Source organism: Nannospalax galili, unplaced genomic scaffold (assembly GCF_000622305.1).
Source record: "Nannospalax galili isolate Female #2095 unplaced genomic scaffold, S.galili_v1.0 scaffold632, whole genome shotgun sequence".
Classification (NCBI taxonomy): Eukaryota; Metazoa; Chordata; class Mammalia; order Rodentia; family Spalacidae; genus Nannospalax; species Nannospalax galili.
In genome coordinates, this window is record NW_008332816.1 from 617,409 (window position 1) to 633,759 (window position 16,351).

The following is a 16,351-nucleotide window of genomic DNA, read 5'->3' on the forward strand; positions in this document are numbered from 1 at the left end:
TACTGCATCCGCGGATCTGCTGTGAATATTGGAGGTTTCCTCTTCCCTCTCTGAGACCTGGAGGGATTTCCAACCTTCCTTGGGGAAATCCTACTTCTTCCTTTTGTGTACCCCAAAGGAGTTTCGAGTCTTCCCACCTCAAACTCTGAGCCCGAAGGAGTCCAAACCACCTCTCTCAAACACACAAAAACCTCCCTCCCCTCCCTGGGAAAATTTTGAGCCTTAGTGGGGATCCCATCAGCAGCCCCTAGAAGCTGGGCAGGTCTCCTGGTCTGGAGGCCCCCAAGGCCACCTCCAGGGTAGGTGAGCTTCTAGGGAACCAGGCTTTTCCTCTAGGCCTCACCTGCACCTAACTAATGTGTGCACTGCAAGGGGCGCCTCGTTAAACCTCGCAGGTCTCTTTGGGCCAAGAATCTAGGTTTTTTTTTTTTTTTTCTTTTCTTCATTCTTCTGAGACGTGGAGAAGACTTGGACCCTTGCGTTTGAACTTGGCGCTTGCTCTTTCACAATCTAGTTTACACTGAGCCCGCATTCCCTTCAAGACCCCAGGCCCTGCTCCCGGCGCCTCAGGCTCCCCTTCGTAGCTCGGCCTCCCTGAAGCTCGCCTGAGCCTCATCCACCACAGTCATCATGATGATGTGGTCTAATTTCTTCATGCAAGAGGAGGACCGTCGGCGAGCCGCAGCAGGCCGGCGTCGTGCCCAGGGACAGCAGAATCTCGGCCTGACTCCGGAGCGTGAGGGCAAGATCAAGTTGGTGTTGCTGCTGGCCACCGTGGGCGCCACACTGTCTGTGCTGTCGGTGGGCACCGAGTTCTGGGTGGAACTCAATACCTACAAGACCAACGGCAGCGCCGTCTGTGAGGCCGCCCACTTAGGGCTGTGGAAGGTGTGCACCAAACGACTGTGGCAGGCAGACGTGCCCGCGGGCAGAGAGACCTGCGGCCCAGCTGAGCTGCCCGGAGGTGAGAGGCTGTGTGCTCAGCCTTAGCTTGTGTCCCACAGAAAGGGAGACACAGAGGCTGTGCCCATATCAAACTATACTACCAGAAACTGTAGAGAAATATAGATCAGACATACCCCCTGTCCCCTATGGAATCTGCTCCTCAGGGCTTGCCTTCTAGCTGTGACCTGTACCCCCCAAACCAACTTGTGTCCCAAAGAGAATCTAGGTTCCCAAAGATAGCCCATGCCTCAGCCCAGCCTGTCTCCTTACTTATATCAACCTGTACCCCTAGAGACACAGCCTGTGCCTCCAGACCCAGCTGGCACCCTCAGAACAGCCTGTGCCCACCCCCGCCAACCCAAATCCCCTAGAAAGAACTGCCTGCTCTCCCCACCAGGCAGCCTGTGCCCTGTGTATGCACCCACAGACAGCCTGTGCCCTTAATGCAAGCCTCTCCCACCTGGAGACATCCCACACTCCCCCTCTGTGAGTCTCATGGAGACAGGCCCCACGCCCTAACACCCACCCTGAAGCAGAATCTGCCCTAGTTCTGGGTTTATGAATACAACCAAATGAAGTGCTCACCAGATAACTCCCACCATTCCTGTGTACATTGTTTGTTTGTTTGTTTACAGTTTTTTCACCCCTACTTGTACAGGGTGGACTTGCTAACCGTTCATTTACTCTGCAGATACTCCACACCCCCGTTTTCCCACATGGTGATTCATTTGCCCTTAGCTGTGCCAGAGGACTGTCCTATACCTCTCACCTCCCACAGAACACATCATGTGCTTTGATTATATCAATGGGACCTTGTATGCCCCTTTGGAACTGGACATGAGCTTAGTCTACCTCTTCTAACCCAAGGACAATGGTGGACACCCAGCAAAACCCAGTTGGTAGAGTGCTTGCCTAGAATTCCCCCAGTGAGGGGCTGAAGGTATGGTTAAATGGCCCCTGCCTAGAATACAGTGGTGAGGGGTTTAGGAGTTAATTCAATGGTAGAGTGCTTGCCTAGAATTCCTCAGTGAGGGGCTAGAGGTATGGTTGAGTGGTAGAGCTCCTGCCTAGAATCTCCCAGTGAGGGGCTAGGGGTATGGCTCAATGGTAGAGCACCTGCCTAGAATCTCCCAGTGAGGGGCTGGAAGCACAGCTCAATGGTAGCATATCTTAGTGGCAGAGTGCTTTCCTAGTATGTGTCAGGCTCTAGGTTTAATCCCTCATACTACAAAGGGGGGTGGAGGGGGGAAGGCAAGTGAGGAACAGAGGAGGAGAGAGGAAGCAGGAGAGGAAGAAGTTTATGTAGGGCCCTCCTCTGTTCCAGGAATGTCATGTGTGTTAGTTAATTCATTAATAGCAAGTTTGTGAACTTGCCACCATCCGCATTCTACAGGAGGAAAATGAGGAGCATCTCCATTCCTAATGCTTTATGCATGCATGTCCCTCGTGTGTAGGGAGGTCCCAAAGACCCTCTGTGAGGGAGAGGGCTGTCCTCCACCATCTCATGGTATATGATGAGGTTCACGATTATCATTTGCTGTCCCCTCTACTTGTCAAAAGGACTGCACCTGCTGGGCACTGCGGTGACACACACCTATAATATCAGGACTCAGGAGGTGGAGGCAGGAGGATCACGAGATCAAGGCCAGTTCAACTACATAGTTCTAGGCCAGCCTGGGCTACATATTTATGTCAAAACAAAAATAAAACATAAAAAAAAGGACTTCGCCTTTCTTACAAGGCCATTATGAGCACCTCAGAATTCTGCCTCCTCAGAGGACATTTCTCAGGCTTCACTGTCTCAGAGAAAGAAGTCTTTTTTTTTTTTTTTTTTTTGGTCTTTTAAAGAAAGGGTCTCTCTGTAGCCCTAGCTGACCTGGAACTCACTATGTAAGCCAGGCTGGCCTTGAACTCACAGAGATCCCCCTGCCTCTGCCTCCTGAGTGCTGGGATTAGCGACGTGCACCACCATGCCTGGCTCAGAGAAAGAACTCTCATTTCTTCCTTTTTAAAATATTTATTATTTTTATGTGTATGAGTGTATTGCTTGCATGTGTTTAAGTATAATCATGCCATGCAATATCCATGGGGGTCAGAAGAGGGGGTCAAATTCCCAGAACTGGAGTTAGGGACAGTTGTCTGCCATGTGGGTGCTGCGAATCAAACCCAGGTCCTCTGCAAGAGCATTCAGTGCTCTTAACTGTGGAGACATCTCTCCAGCCCAAGAACTCCCATTTCAAAATTAAAAGAAAGCCCATATGTCCCTTGGCTATCAGAGAGCGACTCACCCAGTGTCTTTCCAAGTGAGATCCCCCCCCCACCCAGGGGTCAAGAGACACAAAGTCCCATCATTGACAACCAAGATGGGATGTGAGACATCACACCCTATCCCTGAAGGGACTCTGCGATTCTCTGGTGGGTATAGACTGTGTTCCCCCACTGATGGTGACAAAGAACAGCTCCTCTTCACTCTGAGACAGGTTTGCCTCTTGGTGCATGCTGCAGGACAGGACCCACATCTGCAGCTACTTTGGACTGGAGAGTACAAGCTCTCCTTTCCTAGAGAGGCCATCAGGCATGCCCCGTGCCACCTCACTTGCTTTGGGCTCATCCTATGCCCTTACACATCCCCCTTCAATTTCCAAAGTTCCCTTTCCACTTCTCCTGATCATCCAGCTCCTCTTCCAATATCCTTCACTCCTGTGCTTCTTCCTTCTGCCCCACCCTCTGTGCCTCAGTTTCCCCGTAGAATAAATGTAGACTAGAGTGAAGGAAGTTCTGGCTCTAAAATGCAGTTTAGGGGCTGAAGATGTGGCTCAACTTGGCAGAGCACTTGTCCAGCATGCACAAAACCCTGAGTTTGATTCCCAGCACTGCATAAAGCAGGCCTGGTTATCCCAACACTTGGGACTTGGAAGCAGGAGGATCAGGAGTTCAAGGCCATCCTTGGCTACATAGCAGGTTTGAGGTCAGCTTGGGATACAGGAGAGCTGTCTCAAGAGAAAATTAAATAAAATAGCAGTTTAGGAAGTTAGAATGTTCTCTTTTTTTTAAGTTTAAGGTTTCTTGAAACTGGAATTATGGACGGTTCTTAGCTACCATGTGGGTGCTGGGAATTGAACCTGGATCTTCTGCAAAAGCAGCCGGTGCTCTTAACCATTGAGCTGTATCTCCAGTCCCTTGCCATATGTCACTTAAGGGGGATTTCTGAGAAATTCATGCTCAGGCCAGCGCATTAGGAGGACATTGAGGAGTGTACTTATATAGTCAGAGATGCCCTTCTATGTGACATAATCTGACTGTGCCTCAACCATACACTTGGCCCATTACTGACTGAATTGTTGTTAACTTGGTGCACACCTGCACTTCATAAGTATGTCAGAGTCCTTTGCAAACAGAGTGGTGCCAGTTGACGCTCCCAGCTGCTTCCTCTTATCCTTCCAACGCTTGATACTGCCCTTTTAATATTTGCCCATCTAATTGATCCGAAGTGGTCCCTCCCCGCTGGCTCAAGTTGCTTTTCTCTGACTCCTGCCGCAGCAGTCTCTCTTCATGTACTTGTGAGCTATCCAGACTTGCCCCCTGTGAATAACTATTCATATCCTTTGCTTGTGTTTCAATGGGGTGACTTCTCTCCCCTCTGTTCATCTGCAGGGGCTCTTTGTGGAGCGGAGCATAGGAGAGGAGTCTTTCCTGAGTCTCTTAGCCTCCAGTTACCTACATCTTGGTGTTCTTTGTTGAATAAAATGGTAACCTTTCTGGAATTTACTTGCTCCTCTGATTCACGTGCAGGAACCAGGAGAGAGATTAGCAACTCATTTAAAGAGAAGAATCAGAGGGCTATAGAGGTTAATGGCCCATTTGAGTCACAGACTTAGACCTCAGGGCTCGGGGGCGAAATCCCAGCCTTGGACAGCAGTGTGGCAAGTGGCTTTAACATCTCAGGGTATTCCCATTTCTCTACATTTACTTATTTATTGTGTGTGTGATGTGTGCATAGTACATGTGTACAGGTGGGAAGATAACCAGAGAGAGTTGATTCTCTCCTTCCGCCATGTGGGTTCCAGGGATGGAACTCAGGTCATCAGGCCTGGCGGCAAGTACCTTTACCAGTTGAGAGCCATCTCACTAGCCCCCATTTCTCTCCTCTGCATATCAGGGATACTAATGCTCTATTTTTAGGTTCCTGCAGGATCTGTGAAGTGTCCAGCCTTGAGCTTATACACAAGACTTCATGTCATTACCTCTTTTTTCTCTCTCTGGCTCCCACAGAAGCAAACTGCACCTACTTTAAATTCTTCACCACAGGGGAGAATGCACACATCTTCCAGAGATCCACTAAGAAAGGTAAGATGTTTTCACATTGTGACAGGGCTGGGCTGGGGTGGGAAGGGTTGGGGTAAGGGGGTCAGGATGAGCTCAACTTCTATAATCTGCAGATGTCCCATCTCTGAGGGTGGGTGAGGTATGGTTAACAGAGTAGAGATGTGGGCTGGACATGGTGGCATATATCAGAATCCCAGCACTCAAGAGGCAGAGGCAGATGGATCTCTGAGAGTTCAAGGCCAGCCTGGTCTACATAGTGAGCTCTAGGCCAGCCAGTACTACATAGAGAGACTGTATCTCAAAAATAAATGGGCTCTGGGGTTGGAGAGATGGCTTAGTGGTTAAGAGCACTGGCTGCTCTTCCAGAGGACCTGGGTTCAGTTCTCAGCACTCACATGGCAGCTAACAACTGTCTGTAACTTCAGTTCCAGGGGAATTTGATGCCCTCCTCTGGCCTCCTCAGGTATTGCATGGCACCAGTGCACTTACATACATGCAGGCAAAACACTTATATGCATAAAATAAAAATTAATTAATTAGAAACAAACAAATGGACTGGAGAGATGGTTCAGCAGTTAAGAGCACTGGCTGCTCTTGCAGAGGATCAGGATTCAGTTCCCAGTATCCACAAGGGTGACTAACAACCACTTCCAGGAGATCTGACGCCCTCTTCTAGCCTCTGTGTGCATCACACACATGGGTACACACATACATGCAGGCAAAAATAAAATAATAAATCAATTAATAATTAATAGCAGAGTGGATCTGGACTGCCCTTTGACCCCTAACTCTGCCTATGCTGTGCCCTGTGGCTTTGAGGAAATCACATTATCTCTGTAAACATCTTACAAATGAACACTTAGTACACACTAAGCCCAGCACCCAAGGTTTGTTGATGGAATCTCTAGTCCTTACTGTAATCCTGAGGGGATGGGACTGTAGCTTCATCTTCCTGTAAAAAAAAAGATAAATCCAGAAATGGGTATAATTATTATTTTTTCCCCACAAAAGGGCAGAGGCAAGATTCCAACTCAAATAAATCTGATTCTAACTCAACGTTCTTCTATGGAATTGTCTGTGAAAATGAAAATGTTCTGTGTGTACGCTGGTCCATCTGGCAGCCTCCAGCCACATGCAACAACAGAGTATGCATTTTAAATTTTATTCAAACCAATTTTAAACGGAAAGGTTCTGTGTGTCGAGGAGCTACTATTGCACTGAAAAATGTATCTCTGAGGATTTTGCCCTTTTGACTCAAAGCCCAGCTTCCTGAAATGTCACCCCAGTGTCTCAGTGTCCCCATCAGCGATGAATTGGGATCATGCCATGACTCTCTTTAAAAATTTTTATGTACTGTTACTGTGTGTGTGTGATGCGTGTGGGGGCACATGTGTGGCAGTCAGAGGACAGCTCTGCGGAGCTGATTCTCTCCTGCTTTTATGTGGGTTCTGGGGTTCGAACTGAGAGGGCCAGACTTGCACAGCAAGCACCTTTATGTGCTGAGTCATCTTGCTGGCCCCAAGGTTCAAGTCTTGTTGGCTGATGGTAAGGATTTAATGAGATAACGGAGCTAAACGTTCAGTGGATCCTGGCACGTAGCAGGTGCTCAGTAAACAATGGCTCCTCACATTCCCCACCCCTTTCTCTATTGCCTTTCTGGTATGAAGTGGTACAAGTCACCATGTACCTCTGAGATGGTGAAATACCCTGGTGTGCATATATGGAAAGGACTGCCTACTACGTGCTGATCAGCACACAGGCACTTTATGTGACTTCTAATCCTGGTTTTCTGGAGGAGGACCCTGAGGCTGAGAGAGGGTTAGGACCTCACCAGAGTCTTCGGGCTGGAAAGTAGTGGAGAGGAGCTGCAACTTGGATCATTGCATGATAACAGCTCACCTTTGCACTGTCCCCTACACACTCCGTTCCAACTTCCTCATCTGTAAACCAGTGATGACCAGATGATAAGTAGGAGATGGTCAATTTGTCTCCCTGCCCTGGTCTGTCCCTTTTTTGCTCTATAACTTGAGTCAAGCCACTAACTGACCCTTCTGAGTCTCTGTTCCTTCAGCTATGTAAAACACGTTGACGGGATGACCCTGAAGACTTCCATCGTCCAGGTTCTGGGTCCCTATGGAGGAGCGTCCACTCTCCAGCTCCCATATTCTCTGCTTCTTTTGTGTCCCCTCCTTGCAGAGGTGAACCTGGCAGCTGCGGTGATGGCCGTGCTGGGCCTCACAGCCATGGCCCTGGGCTACCTCTGTGTCATCACGGTGCTCAGCAAAGGCGCAGAGTTCCTGCTCCGAGTGGGAGCTGTCTGCTTTGGTCTCTCAGGTGAGAGCTGAGTACAAGGGAAGGCTGAGGATGTCCCCTGCTGGGAGACGGGAGTCCCATGTACTGTTGCATGCTGGGAGGTAGGATTCCATAGACTAGTGCATGCAGAGGTGATTGCTCCTCACAACTGGTGCATGCTGGGAGCAGGGATCCCCACCCTGTTGCATGCTGGAAGCAGGGATCTCCATATATTGCTGCATGCTGGGAGGTGGGCGCTCCACACACTGTTGCATGATGGAATCTCCACACACCCGTTCCGTGATGGGAGGCGAGACCTCTGTATACCAAGCGCTGCTGCATGCTGGGAGTTAGGGAGAAGCCATGGCTGTAGTAGGCTCAAAGACGGAAGAATTTCAAAAACTGTTGTTGGCAAGGGTTATTTTTAGATTTAAATACTATTTTAGATTTGTAGCTAGGCGCTCCTAGAATTGTTGCATGCTGGGAGGTCGGATCTCTAAGTGCTACTTCACGTGGGGAGTTGGGGGAAGTTCAGGGCTGCAGTAAGCTCAAAGAAGGAAAAATTCCAAATCCTGTTGTTGGCTAAGAAGTGGAGTATCTCCAAACACTGTTTTAGACTTGGACTTGGGGGTCTTCAAGGATTGTTTCATGCTCAATGGGGGAGCTGGTCTCCAGGTACTGTTGCATGCTGGGAGTTGGAACAAACTCCAGGATGACAGAAGTCTAGAAACTAGGAGCAGTCTAAGCCCTGTTGTTAGGTGGCAATTAGACGCTCTCCAAACGCTCTTTTAGATTTGGCCCTGGTATCCCCAACACTGTTGTATGCCAGGAAGTAGAGGAAGGTGTCTGGGTAGTGTTGCATGCTGGGAGGTGAAGGAAGGCTATGGGCTATAGAAAGTCTGAAGATGAGCGAGTCTCAAGCCCTTTTGTTGGCTGGGAACTAGGTTTCCAGAGTTGGAGAGATGGCTCAGTGGTTAAGAGCACGGGCTGCTCTCACAGAGGACCTGAGTTTGATTCCCAGCACCCAAATGGCAACTAACAAGGTCTGTAACTCCAGTTCCAGGGGATCCCATACCCTCTTCTGGCCTCCGCAGGTATCACAGGACACAGGTGCACTTACATGTAGGCGAAACACTTGTACACGTAAAGTAAAAAAATAAAGGTTTCCAAACTGTCAGAGATTTAGACTTGGGGTCCACATCTGTTGTATTATTGTAAGTGAAGGTCCAGAAAAATACTACATCTTGTGAAATGTCACCAATAATAACAGACTTCAGTTTAGTCTACCCCCATCTCAAAGCATTGTGGCAGGGGTGCTAGGTAGAGGTTACTAGTCATTATTTTTTTGATAGGGACATTGATATCCAGGGAAGTCAAATGAATTCTCATAATCACTCCACCAGTGATGGCAGAGGTGGGTCTTTTAATTTGTTCACAGTTTCACACACACATGTATGTAGTAATTTGATCACATCTTTCGTCCTTTTTATTTTCTGTTATTGTTTGAGATCCCTCTCCCACTAGCCCCTTTTCCCCTGCAAGTCCCCCTTCTTTCATGTCTCACCTCCCTCAAGCCCTGCCCTTCTCCAGTCTTTGGTACTCCACTGCATTTAGTTAGGGTTGCCCACATCAGCATGGGTGGGCAGTTGTTTACTTAAGCAAGGGTAACTTACCATCGCTGCACACTGAGAAATATGACTCCCTCTCCCCAAGCAACCATCAATTGCCTATTACTCATCAGGGAGGAGTGAGGCCTCATGAGCCCCTCCCTCATCCATAACGGAGTTTATAAAAAGGTTTACATATTTTTATTTTATATGTAGTAGTGATCACTTATCAGCCTTTTAGATAAGATCAAGTGTAGTATCTGTTCTTTTTTTAAAAAATTTATTTTATGTGTATGAATGTATTGCCTGCATGTATGTAAGTGCACCCATGTTGTGCAATGCCCGTGGAGGTCAGAAGAGGACTTTAGATTCCCTTGTAACTGGAGCAAGAGATGGTTGTTAAACTACCATGTGGGTGCTGGGAATCGAACCCAGGTCCTCTGCATGAGCAGTCAGTGCTCTTAACCGCTGAGCCACCTCTCCAGTCCTAGTATCTATTCTTAACAGTTTAATATGTGTATAAGTGTTAGCCTGAATGTATGTAAGGGCACCATGTGAATGCATAGTGCTTGCAGAGTCCAGAAGCAGGTGCTGGATCCCCTAAACTGGAGTTGCAGACAGTTGTGAGCTGCCATGTGGGTGCTGGAAACTGAACTCTGGTCCTCTGCAAGAGCAGCCAGTGCTCTCAGCCACGGAGCCATCTCTCCAGTCTCCTATGGTGCATTGTTGATGGGCCCAGTCTTGTCAGGTCTTGTGTACTGACCACCCAGAGGTGGAACTTGATGCTGGGCCTTAGTTTCCTTTTCACTATACAGCATCATTGAATTTGGGGAAATCTGTTCCCACCGGGTCTTGACAGGCTCAAAGCATGATATGGGGGAATGAATGCTTAACTGGAGATCACTTGTTTCCTCATAAGCTATAACCTGCCTAGGTTCCCTTATTGTAGGTGCACCCTGAATCATCGTGTGATGTGGGAAATTTCTTTTTTGGGGCAATAGCTTCCTCATTGAGTCAAATGTCTTCTACAGTGTCTAGAAAAATTATTAATCATATAAGCTTCATTTCTTTGGTCTTTTTTTTTTTTTGGTCTTTTTGAGACAGGGTCTCCCTGTAGCCTCAGCTGGCCTGGAACTCACTATGTAGACCTGACTGGCCTTGAACTCACAGAGATCCACCTGCCTCTGCCTCCTAAGTGCTTGGATTAAAGGCATGGGCCACCACACCTGGCTATTTCTTTGTTCTTTGTGTGTTTATGAGTACCTGTTATGTTCTAGGCAATGCTAGTGATACAAGACTAAATAAAATAAGAGAGGCACTGTGTCTGCTTTTGAATCCTCCTCCCATTCTGGCAGATAATGACTAATAAACACACATATAATAATCCAATTATTATTGTGATGGGATTTGGTATCAAGTCCACATATTGTGGTGGCAGTGTATGTCAGTGTATGTTAGAGAAGCTCCCCAAGAAAGTGACATTTAAGCTGATGCTTGAAGGACAATAGGAGTTATCCAATGTGACGGTGACATTTGGGATGGCAATAGGTTATGTCGGGGATGATAGTGACGGTAATGTTGATGATGATGGTGGTGATGTTAATGAGAATAGGAGTAGTGGTAGTGATGTGAATTATGGTGAGGGTCATAGGGATGGTAGTGATGCTGATGGTGAGTGGCGGTAGTTGGTACTGACGGTGGTGGGAGTGATGGTGGTAAGTGGTAAACTTAATGAACATAGTGGTGATGGTGGTGGTGGTAGTGGTGATAGTAATGGTGATTATGGTAGTGGTGGTGATGTTGGTGATCATGGTGGGCATGAGAATGGTGGTGATTATGTTGGGTAGTAGTGGTGATGATGGTGTTGGTGATGGTGATAGTGGTGATAATTCTAGTGATGATGATGATGGTGGTGGTGGTGGTGATGTTGGAAATAGTGGTAGTGGTGATAGTAGGTGGTGATGTTGATAGTGGTGACTGTGATGTTAGAGGTGACACTGCAGTATTAGTGATGGTAATTGTGGTCATGATGTTGGTGAGGACATTGGCAATAACAGTGATGGTAATGATAATAGTAGTGTTGTTGCAATATTAGTCATGGTGGTGGTGAAGGTGATGATGGTGGTGATGTTAACAGTAGTGTGGTGGTGATGGTGATGGTTATGGTAGTGGCAGTGATGGGATGGTGTGATGGTGGTATTAGATGTGATGGTCATGGTGGTGATGGTGGTGATGGTGGTGGTGGTGATGGTGATGGTGACAGTGGTGGTGAAATAAAATGAGCAAAAGCTATAAAGCATCAGGCAACTTTGAGGAACAGATTGATTCTCAGAGGTACAGCAAGCAAATCTTGCACAAAGTTCACAGTAGCTTCAGCTGTCAAGTGAGACAGAACCCTGATATATGACCAGATCAGTGGACATTCTGGGTCTCAGCCAGGCCAAGGCTGTGCTGCAGACTGTTCTCTTAGGCACACAGGGCTCCTTTTCCCTGATGCAGTCTGACATCCCTGGTATGACCCAAAGAGGCAGCTGTGCTCTGATGCCTGCCCACTGCTTCTGGCTCCTCTCACCCTTTCGTTGCATCCTTTTACCCTGCTTCCTTCCATCCATCCATTTACCCATCTGTCCACCCATTCATTTGTATGGTGTGAGTGTGTGTGTGTGTGTGTGTGTGTGTGTGTGTTCATGTGTATGTACAGGCCAGGGGTCCTCATCAGGTGTCTTTCCTCAGGCATTGTCCATCTTGTTTTTTGAGACAAGGTCTCTCTCTGGCCTGGAACTCACAAAGTAGGCTAGACTGGCTGGCCTTTAAACCCCAGGGATCTTCCCGTCTCTGCCTCTTAGTGCCAAAATTCCAAGCATGTCACCTGCATAGCTTTTCTTTTTTAAAATGTGGGCTCTAGGGATCAAACTAAAGTCCTCATGCTTGCAAGGTAAGTACTTTACTGACTGAGTCATCTCTCCAGTCCCTCCTTCTTTCTGTGAAAAGGTCTTACAGTGCATTCAAGGCCAGCCTTGAACTCACTCTATAGCCCAATCTGGCATTGAATTTACCATGTAGCCCAGGGTATTAGTGATATTAGGCATGTGCTCTACCACTGAGCTACCTTCTTGATTAGATTATTTCCACAAAAGTAATGTGTCAAGGCCAAGGCTCAGCGACCTCCATCTCCACTGAGAGACTTGGCTCATGAACAAATAATTTGAGGGAAAAAACGAAACAAAGATGAGGCTGGATGGATGGTCCAGTGGTTAGGATCGCTTGCTGCTCTTCTAGAGTCCAGAGTTTGGTTCCCAGCACCCACATCAGGCTGCTCTCAACTGCCTAAACTCCAGTTCCAAAAGATCCAACACTCTCTTCTGGCCTCCATGAGCATGCACATACCCACACATTCACACACACATACACACGAATTAAAATTTTTTAACTAAAGTTTTTATCATATTTTTGAGAGAGAGAAACGAGAGCAAGAGCACACAGGTAGAGGTCAGAGGACAACTTGTTGGAGTCAGTTCTCTCTTATCACCATGTGGCCATCTCATCAACCCCTAAAAACTAGTTTTTAAAAAATACAAGGAATACTATTTTGTGACATATGACTGACTATGCACCGCAAAGCTGAAAATACCTACTATGTGACTCATGGGCTTTAGTTTGTCAACTCATGGTGTAGACCAACAATCTAGAAGTTGTCTTTGTACTTTACGTCTGGCAACAGAGTCTATTGGCACAGCTTCTGAAGGATGCTTTTTTCTTTCTTTTTGTTTTTTTGAGGCAGCGTCTCACATCTCCCATCTCTTCACTGTCTTCCATGTGCACCTAGCTGTTCCCATTTTCCTCCTTTGATGAAGACGCTGCTAATTTGCATTAGGGCCCAGGCTGATACTCTCCTGTAACCTAATTATCTCTTTAAAGACCATATCCCCAGCTTTCTTTATGGCTGTGTCCAATTCCACGATGTCTACATACACTTTCTTTATCCGTTCATCTGTTGCTGAGCATCTAGTCAGGCTCCACTTCATGGCTATTGTGAACAGGGCAGCAATAAACCTGGATGTGCAAGTACTTCTTTATGTGCTTACTTAGATTCCTCTGAGACTCTGAGACTGGTATAGTTGGGTCATAAGGGAATTCTGCTTTTAGCTTTTTAATTAATGAGTTGTGAGTATGTGTGTCTTACCTGCATGTATGTAGATGCGTCATGTGCATGCGATGCCACCAGAGTGCATTAGATCCTCTGGAATTGGAGTCATGGACAGTTGTTAACTGCCATATGGGTGCTGAGAACTGAAACCAGGTCTTCTAGCCCTGTTTTTTAGCGCTTTTTTTGTTGTTTGTTTTTTGGTCTTTTTGAGACTAGGTCTCCCTGTAGCGCCTTCTGGCCTGGAACTCACTATGTAGAGTAGGCTAGCCTTGAACTCACAGAGATCTGCTTGTCTCTGCCTCTCAAGTGCTGGGATTACAGGTATGTACCACCATGCCTGGCTTATTTTTAGCCTTTTAAAAATAATTTTTATTACATATATGTAGTGGGTGGGGGACCTGCATGTGTTCATGTGTGTATGTGCCACAGTGTACATGAAGGGGTCAGGGGATAACTTGCAGGCATAGCGTCTCTCCTGATGCCACTGGTTCCAGGATCAAACTCAGTCATCAGATTTGACAGGAGGGGCCTTCACCTGCTGAGTCATCTTGGCAGCCCAATTTTAGATTTTTGAGAAACTTTCTCACTGATTTCCGTATGGGCAATTTAGATGCCCATAGTGGATAAGTGTTCCCTTTTTATCAAATGCATGCTGTTGTTTTCGTGTATCCGTGGCTGACCTGAAATTTACTATGTAGCCAAGGTTGGCCTTGAACCAGCTTTCTGTAACCTGCCTCGACCTTCTGAGTACTGGGTCTACAGGCACACACCATCATTCCAGACACTCTCTACTCAAAAGATTTGGGGGAGGGAATTGGCTAGATGGCTCAGTGGTTAAGAGCACTTGCTATTCCTGCAGAGGACCTGAGTACAGTTGCCAGCATCCATGTCAGGTGACTCAAAACTGTATGTAACTCCAGCTCCAGGGGACCCAACATTCTGGGCCTCTGTGTGTCAAAGGATTTCTCTGAAGTGACATTTAAAAGATTGGGTAAAATCTTATAAGAAGCTAGGTATTGTGGTGCATACCTATAATCCTATAATCTCTATCCTCAGGAGGCTGAGTATAGAGAATCATAAATTTGTGACTAGCCTGAGTTATATAGCCAGACTGTCTTAAAGAAAGAAACAAACAGAACAGTTCCTTCAAAAATAATAATGATTGAGCCAGACATGGTGGTGCATGCCTATATACCCAGTAATCTAAGGAAGCATAGGCAGGAGGATTGCTGCAAGCTCAAAGCCAGCCTGGTCTACATAGTAACTTCCCAGGCAGCCAGGGCTATAGGAAACCTTATCTCAAAAAATAAGGTAGAGGGGCTGGAGAGATGGCTCAGAGGTTAAGAGCACAGGCTGCTCTTGCAGAGGACCCAAGTTTGGTTCCCAGCCCCCACATGGCAGCTAACAACCATCTGTAACTGCAGTTCCAGGGGATTTGATGCCCTCTTCTGGCCTCTGCGGGCACTGCACAACCCAGGCACACTTAAGACACATTCAGGCAAAACTCTCATACACATAAAATAAAAATAAATCAATAAAAAAATAAGGTAGAGAGAAGATGACTCAGTAGGTAAAGGGACCTGCCTCAAGGTTGATAACCTAAGTTTGACCCCCAGGTCCTACATGATGGAAGGAGAAAATTGGCTCCTTCAAGTCATCCTCCAACTTCCACACATACACCATGGCACACATGTCCCCCTGCTCCCAATTAAATAAATAAAACATAATAAAAATTAAGTGGAAGTAGAGCATAGTAGTGAACACCTTTAATCCCAGCATTCAGAAGGCAGAGGCAGGCGGATCTCTCTCTGTGTTCAAGGCCAGCCTGATCTAACAATGAGTTCCAGACCAGCCTGGGCTACATAGTGAGACCTTGTTTAAAAAAAAGAAGAAGAAAGCCGGGCGTGGTGGTGCACGCCTGTAGTCCCAGCACTTGGGAGGCAGAGGCAGGCAGATCTCTGTGAGTTCAAGGCCAGCCTGGTCTACATAGTGAGTTCCAGGACAGCTGGGGCTACAGGGAGACCCTGCTTGAAAAAGACAAAAAAAAAAAAAAAAAAAAAGAGCAACTGAGGAAGGCACCTTACTGACGCTGACCTCTGGCTTGTACATGAGAGTGCACACAAGCAAGCACATATGTACATGCACACATACTACACACACACACACACACACACACACACATACACACACACACACAAGTATGTCCACTTTCACATATAGAAAGAAAAGTAAGGGAAAAGATTTTACGTATTCAACACAGATGTAATATTTCCAGTCGCACATTGCTGGAATCTCGGCATGACTACTGAGTGACTGCTTTGACAGGTAGAAGGGTTCCCAGGTTTCTTGGTTGGTGAAGGGATGTAGTGGCAACGTTCTCAGACCCAACTGGAGTCCCAAGCCTAGAGCCTCATTCTCCTCTCCCTCTACAGGCCTGCTGCTCTTTGTAAGCCTGGAGGTGTTCCGGCATTCCGTGCGAGCCCTGATCCAGGGAGTCAGCCCTGAGGTTCCCCCAGCTCCACGCCTGACCTACGAGTATTCCTGGTCCCTGGGTTGTGGCGTGGGCGCCGGCCTGATCCTGCTGCTGGGGGGTATCTGTTTCCTGCTGATCACCCTGCCTTCCTGGTCCTGGGGGTCACTGTGCCCGAAACGGGGCAGCCCAACCGCCTAGATCCACAGCCTGCTTTTTTGCAGGCATCTGCCAAGCCCTGCCTCAGCTTCCAGCTTTCCCTTGGAGGTCTTCCGGCCTTCTTTTACAGATACTGTTCTTTCTATTCTGGGGGCCTGTGTTGTTTCTACAAATCTTACTCCTGTCCCCTCATCTTTTTCTCTCTGTAAATATGTTTGGGGGGGGGCCTGGGAGATGGCTCAGTAGGTAAAGTGCTTGCTGAGCAAGCATGAAGACTTGAGTTTGGATCCCCAGCACCCACTGAAGAACCCAGCACTGAGGTATCCACCTGTGAGCCCAGCGTTGAGGAGGCAGAGACAGGAGGAACCATGGGGCTCACTGGCTGGCCAGCCTAACCAAGTAGTG

General features: G+C 47.4%; 1 protein-coding gene across 3 annotated transcripts; it reads left to right on the forward strand.

Moving 5' to 3' along the window:
* The first annotated feature begins 633 nt into the window (after window positions 1–633).
* Window positions 634–16,020, forward strand: Cacng6 (calcium voltage-gated channel auxiliary subunit gamma 6). 3 transcript variants are annotated; one of them, XM_008827731.1, is made up of 4 exons: window positions 634–964; window positions 5,218–5,292; window positions 7,468–7,605; window positions 15,750–16,020. In XM_008827731.1, the coding sequence occupies exons 1-4, from the start codon at window positions 634–636 to the stop codon at window positions 15,986–15,988; spliced, it is 783 nt and encodes a 260-aa protein (XP_008825953.1). In that variant the 3' UTR covers window positions 15,989–16,020. The 3 variants fall into 3 exon arrangements, with proteins under 3 accessions (XP_008825953.1, XP_008825954.1, XP_008825955.1); XM_008827732.1 differs by lacking the exon at window positions 7,468–7,605; XM_008827733.1 differs by lacking the exons at window positions 5,218–5,292; window positions 7,468–7,605.
* Window positions 16,021–16,351: the final 331 nt, after the last annotated feature.

What these genes read in the sequence shown, in the direction of transcription:
- Cacng6 (XM_008827731.1), top strand. Translation starts at nt 634, where the DNA reads ATGATGTGGTCTAATTTCTTCATGCAAGAGGAGGACCGTCGGCGAGCC. An exon ending in CCCAGCTGAGCTGCCCGGAG is followed by an intron (nt 965 to 5,217) that starts GTGAGAGGCTGT and finishes TGGCTCCCACAG; the next exon opens with AAGCAAACTGCACCTACTTT. An exon ending in TGTCTGCTTTGGTCTCTCAG is followed by an intron (nt 7,606 to 15,749) that starts GTGAGAGCTGAG and finishes CTCCCTCTACAG; the next exon opens with GCCTGCTGCTCTTTGTAAGC.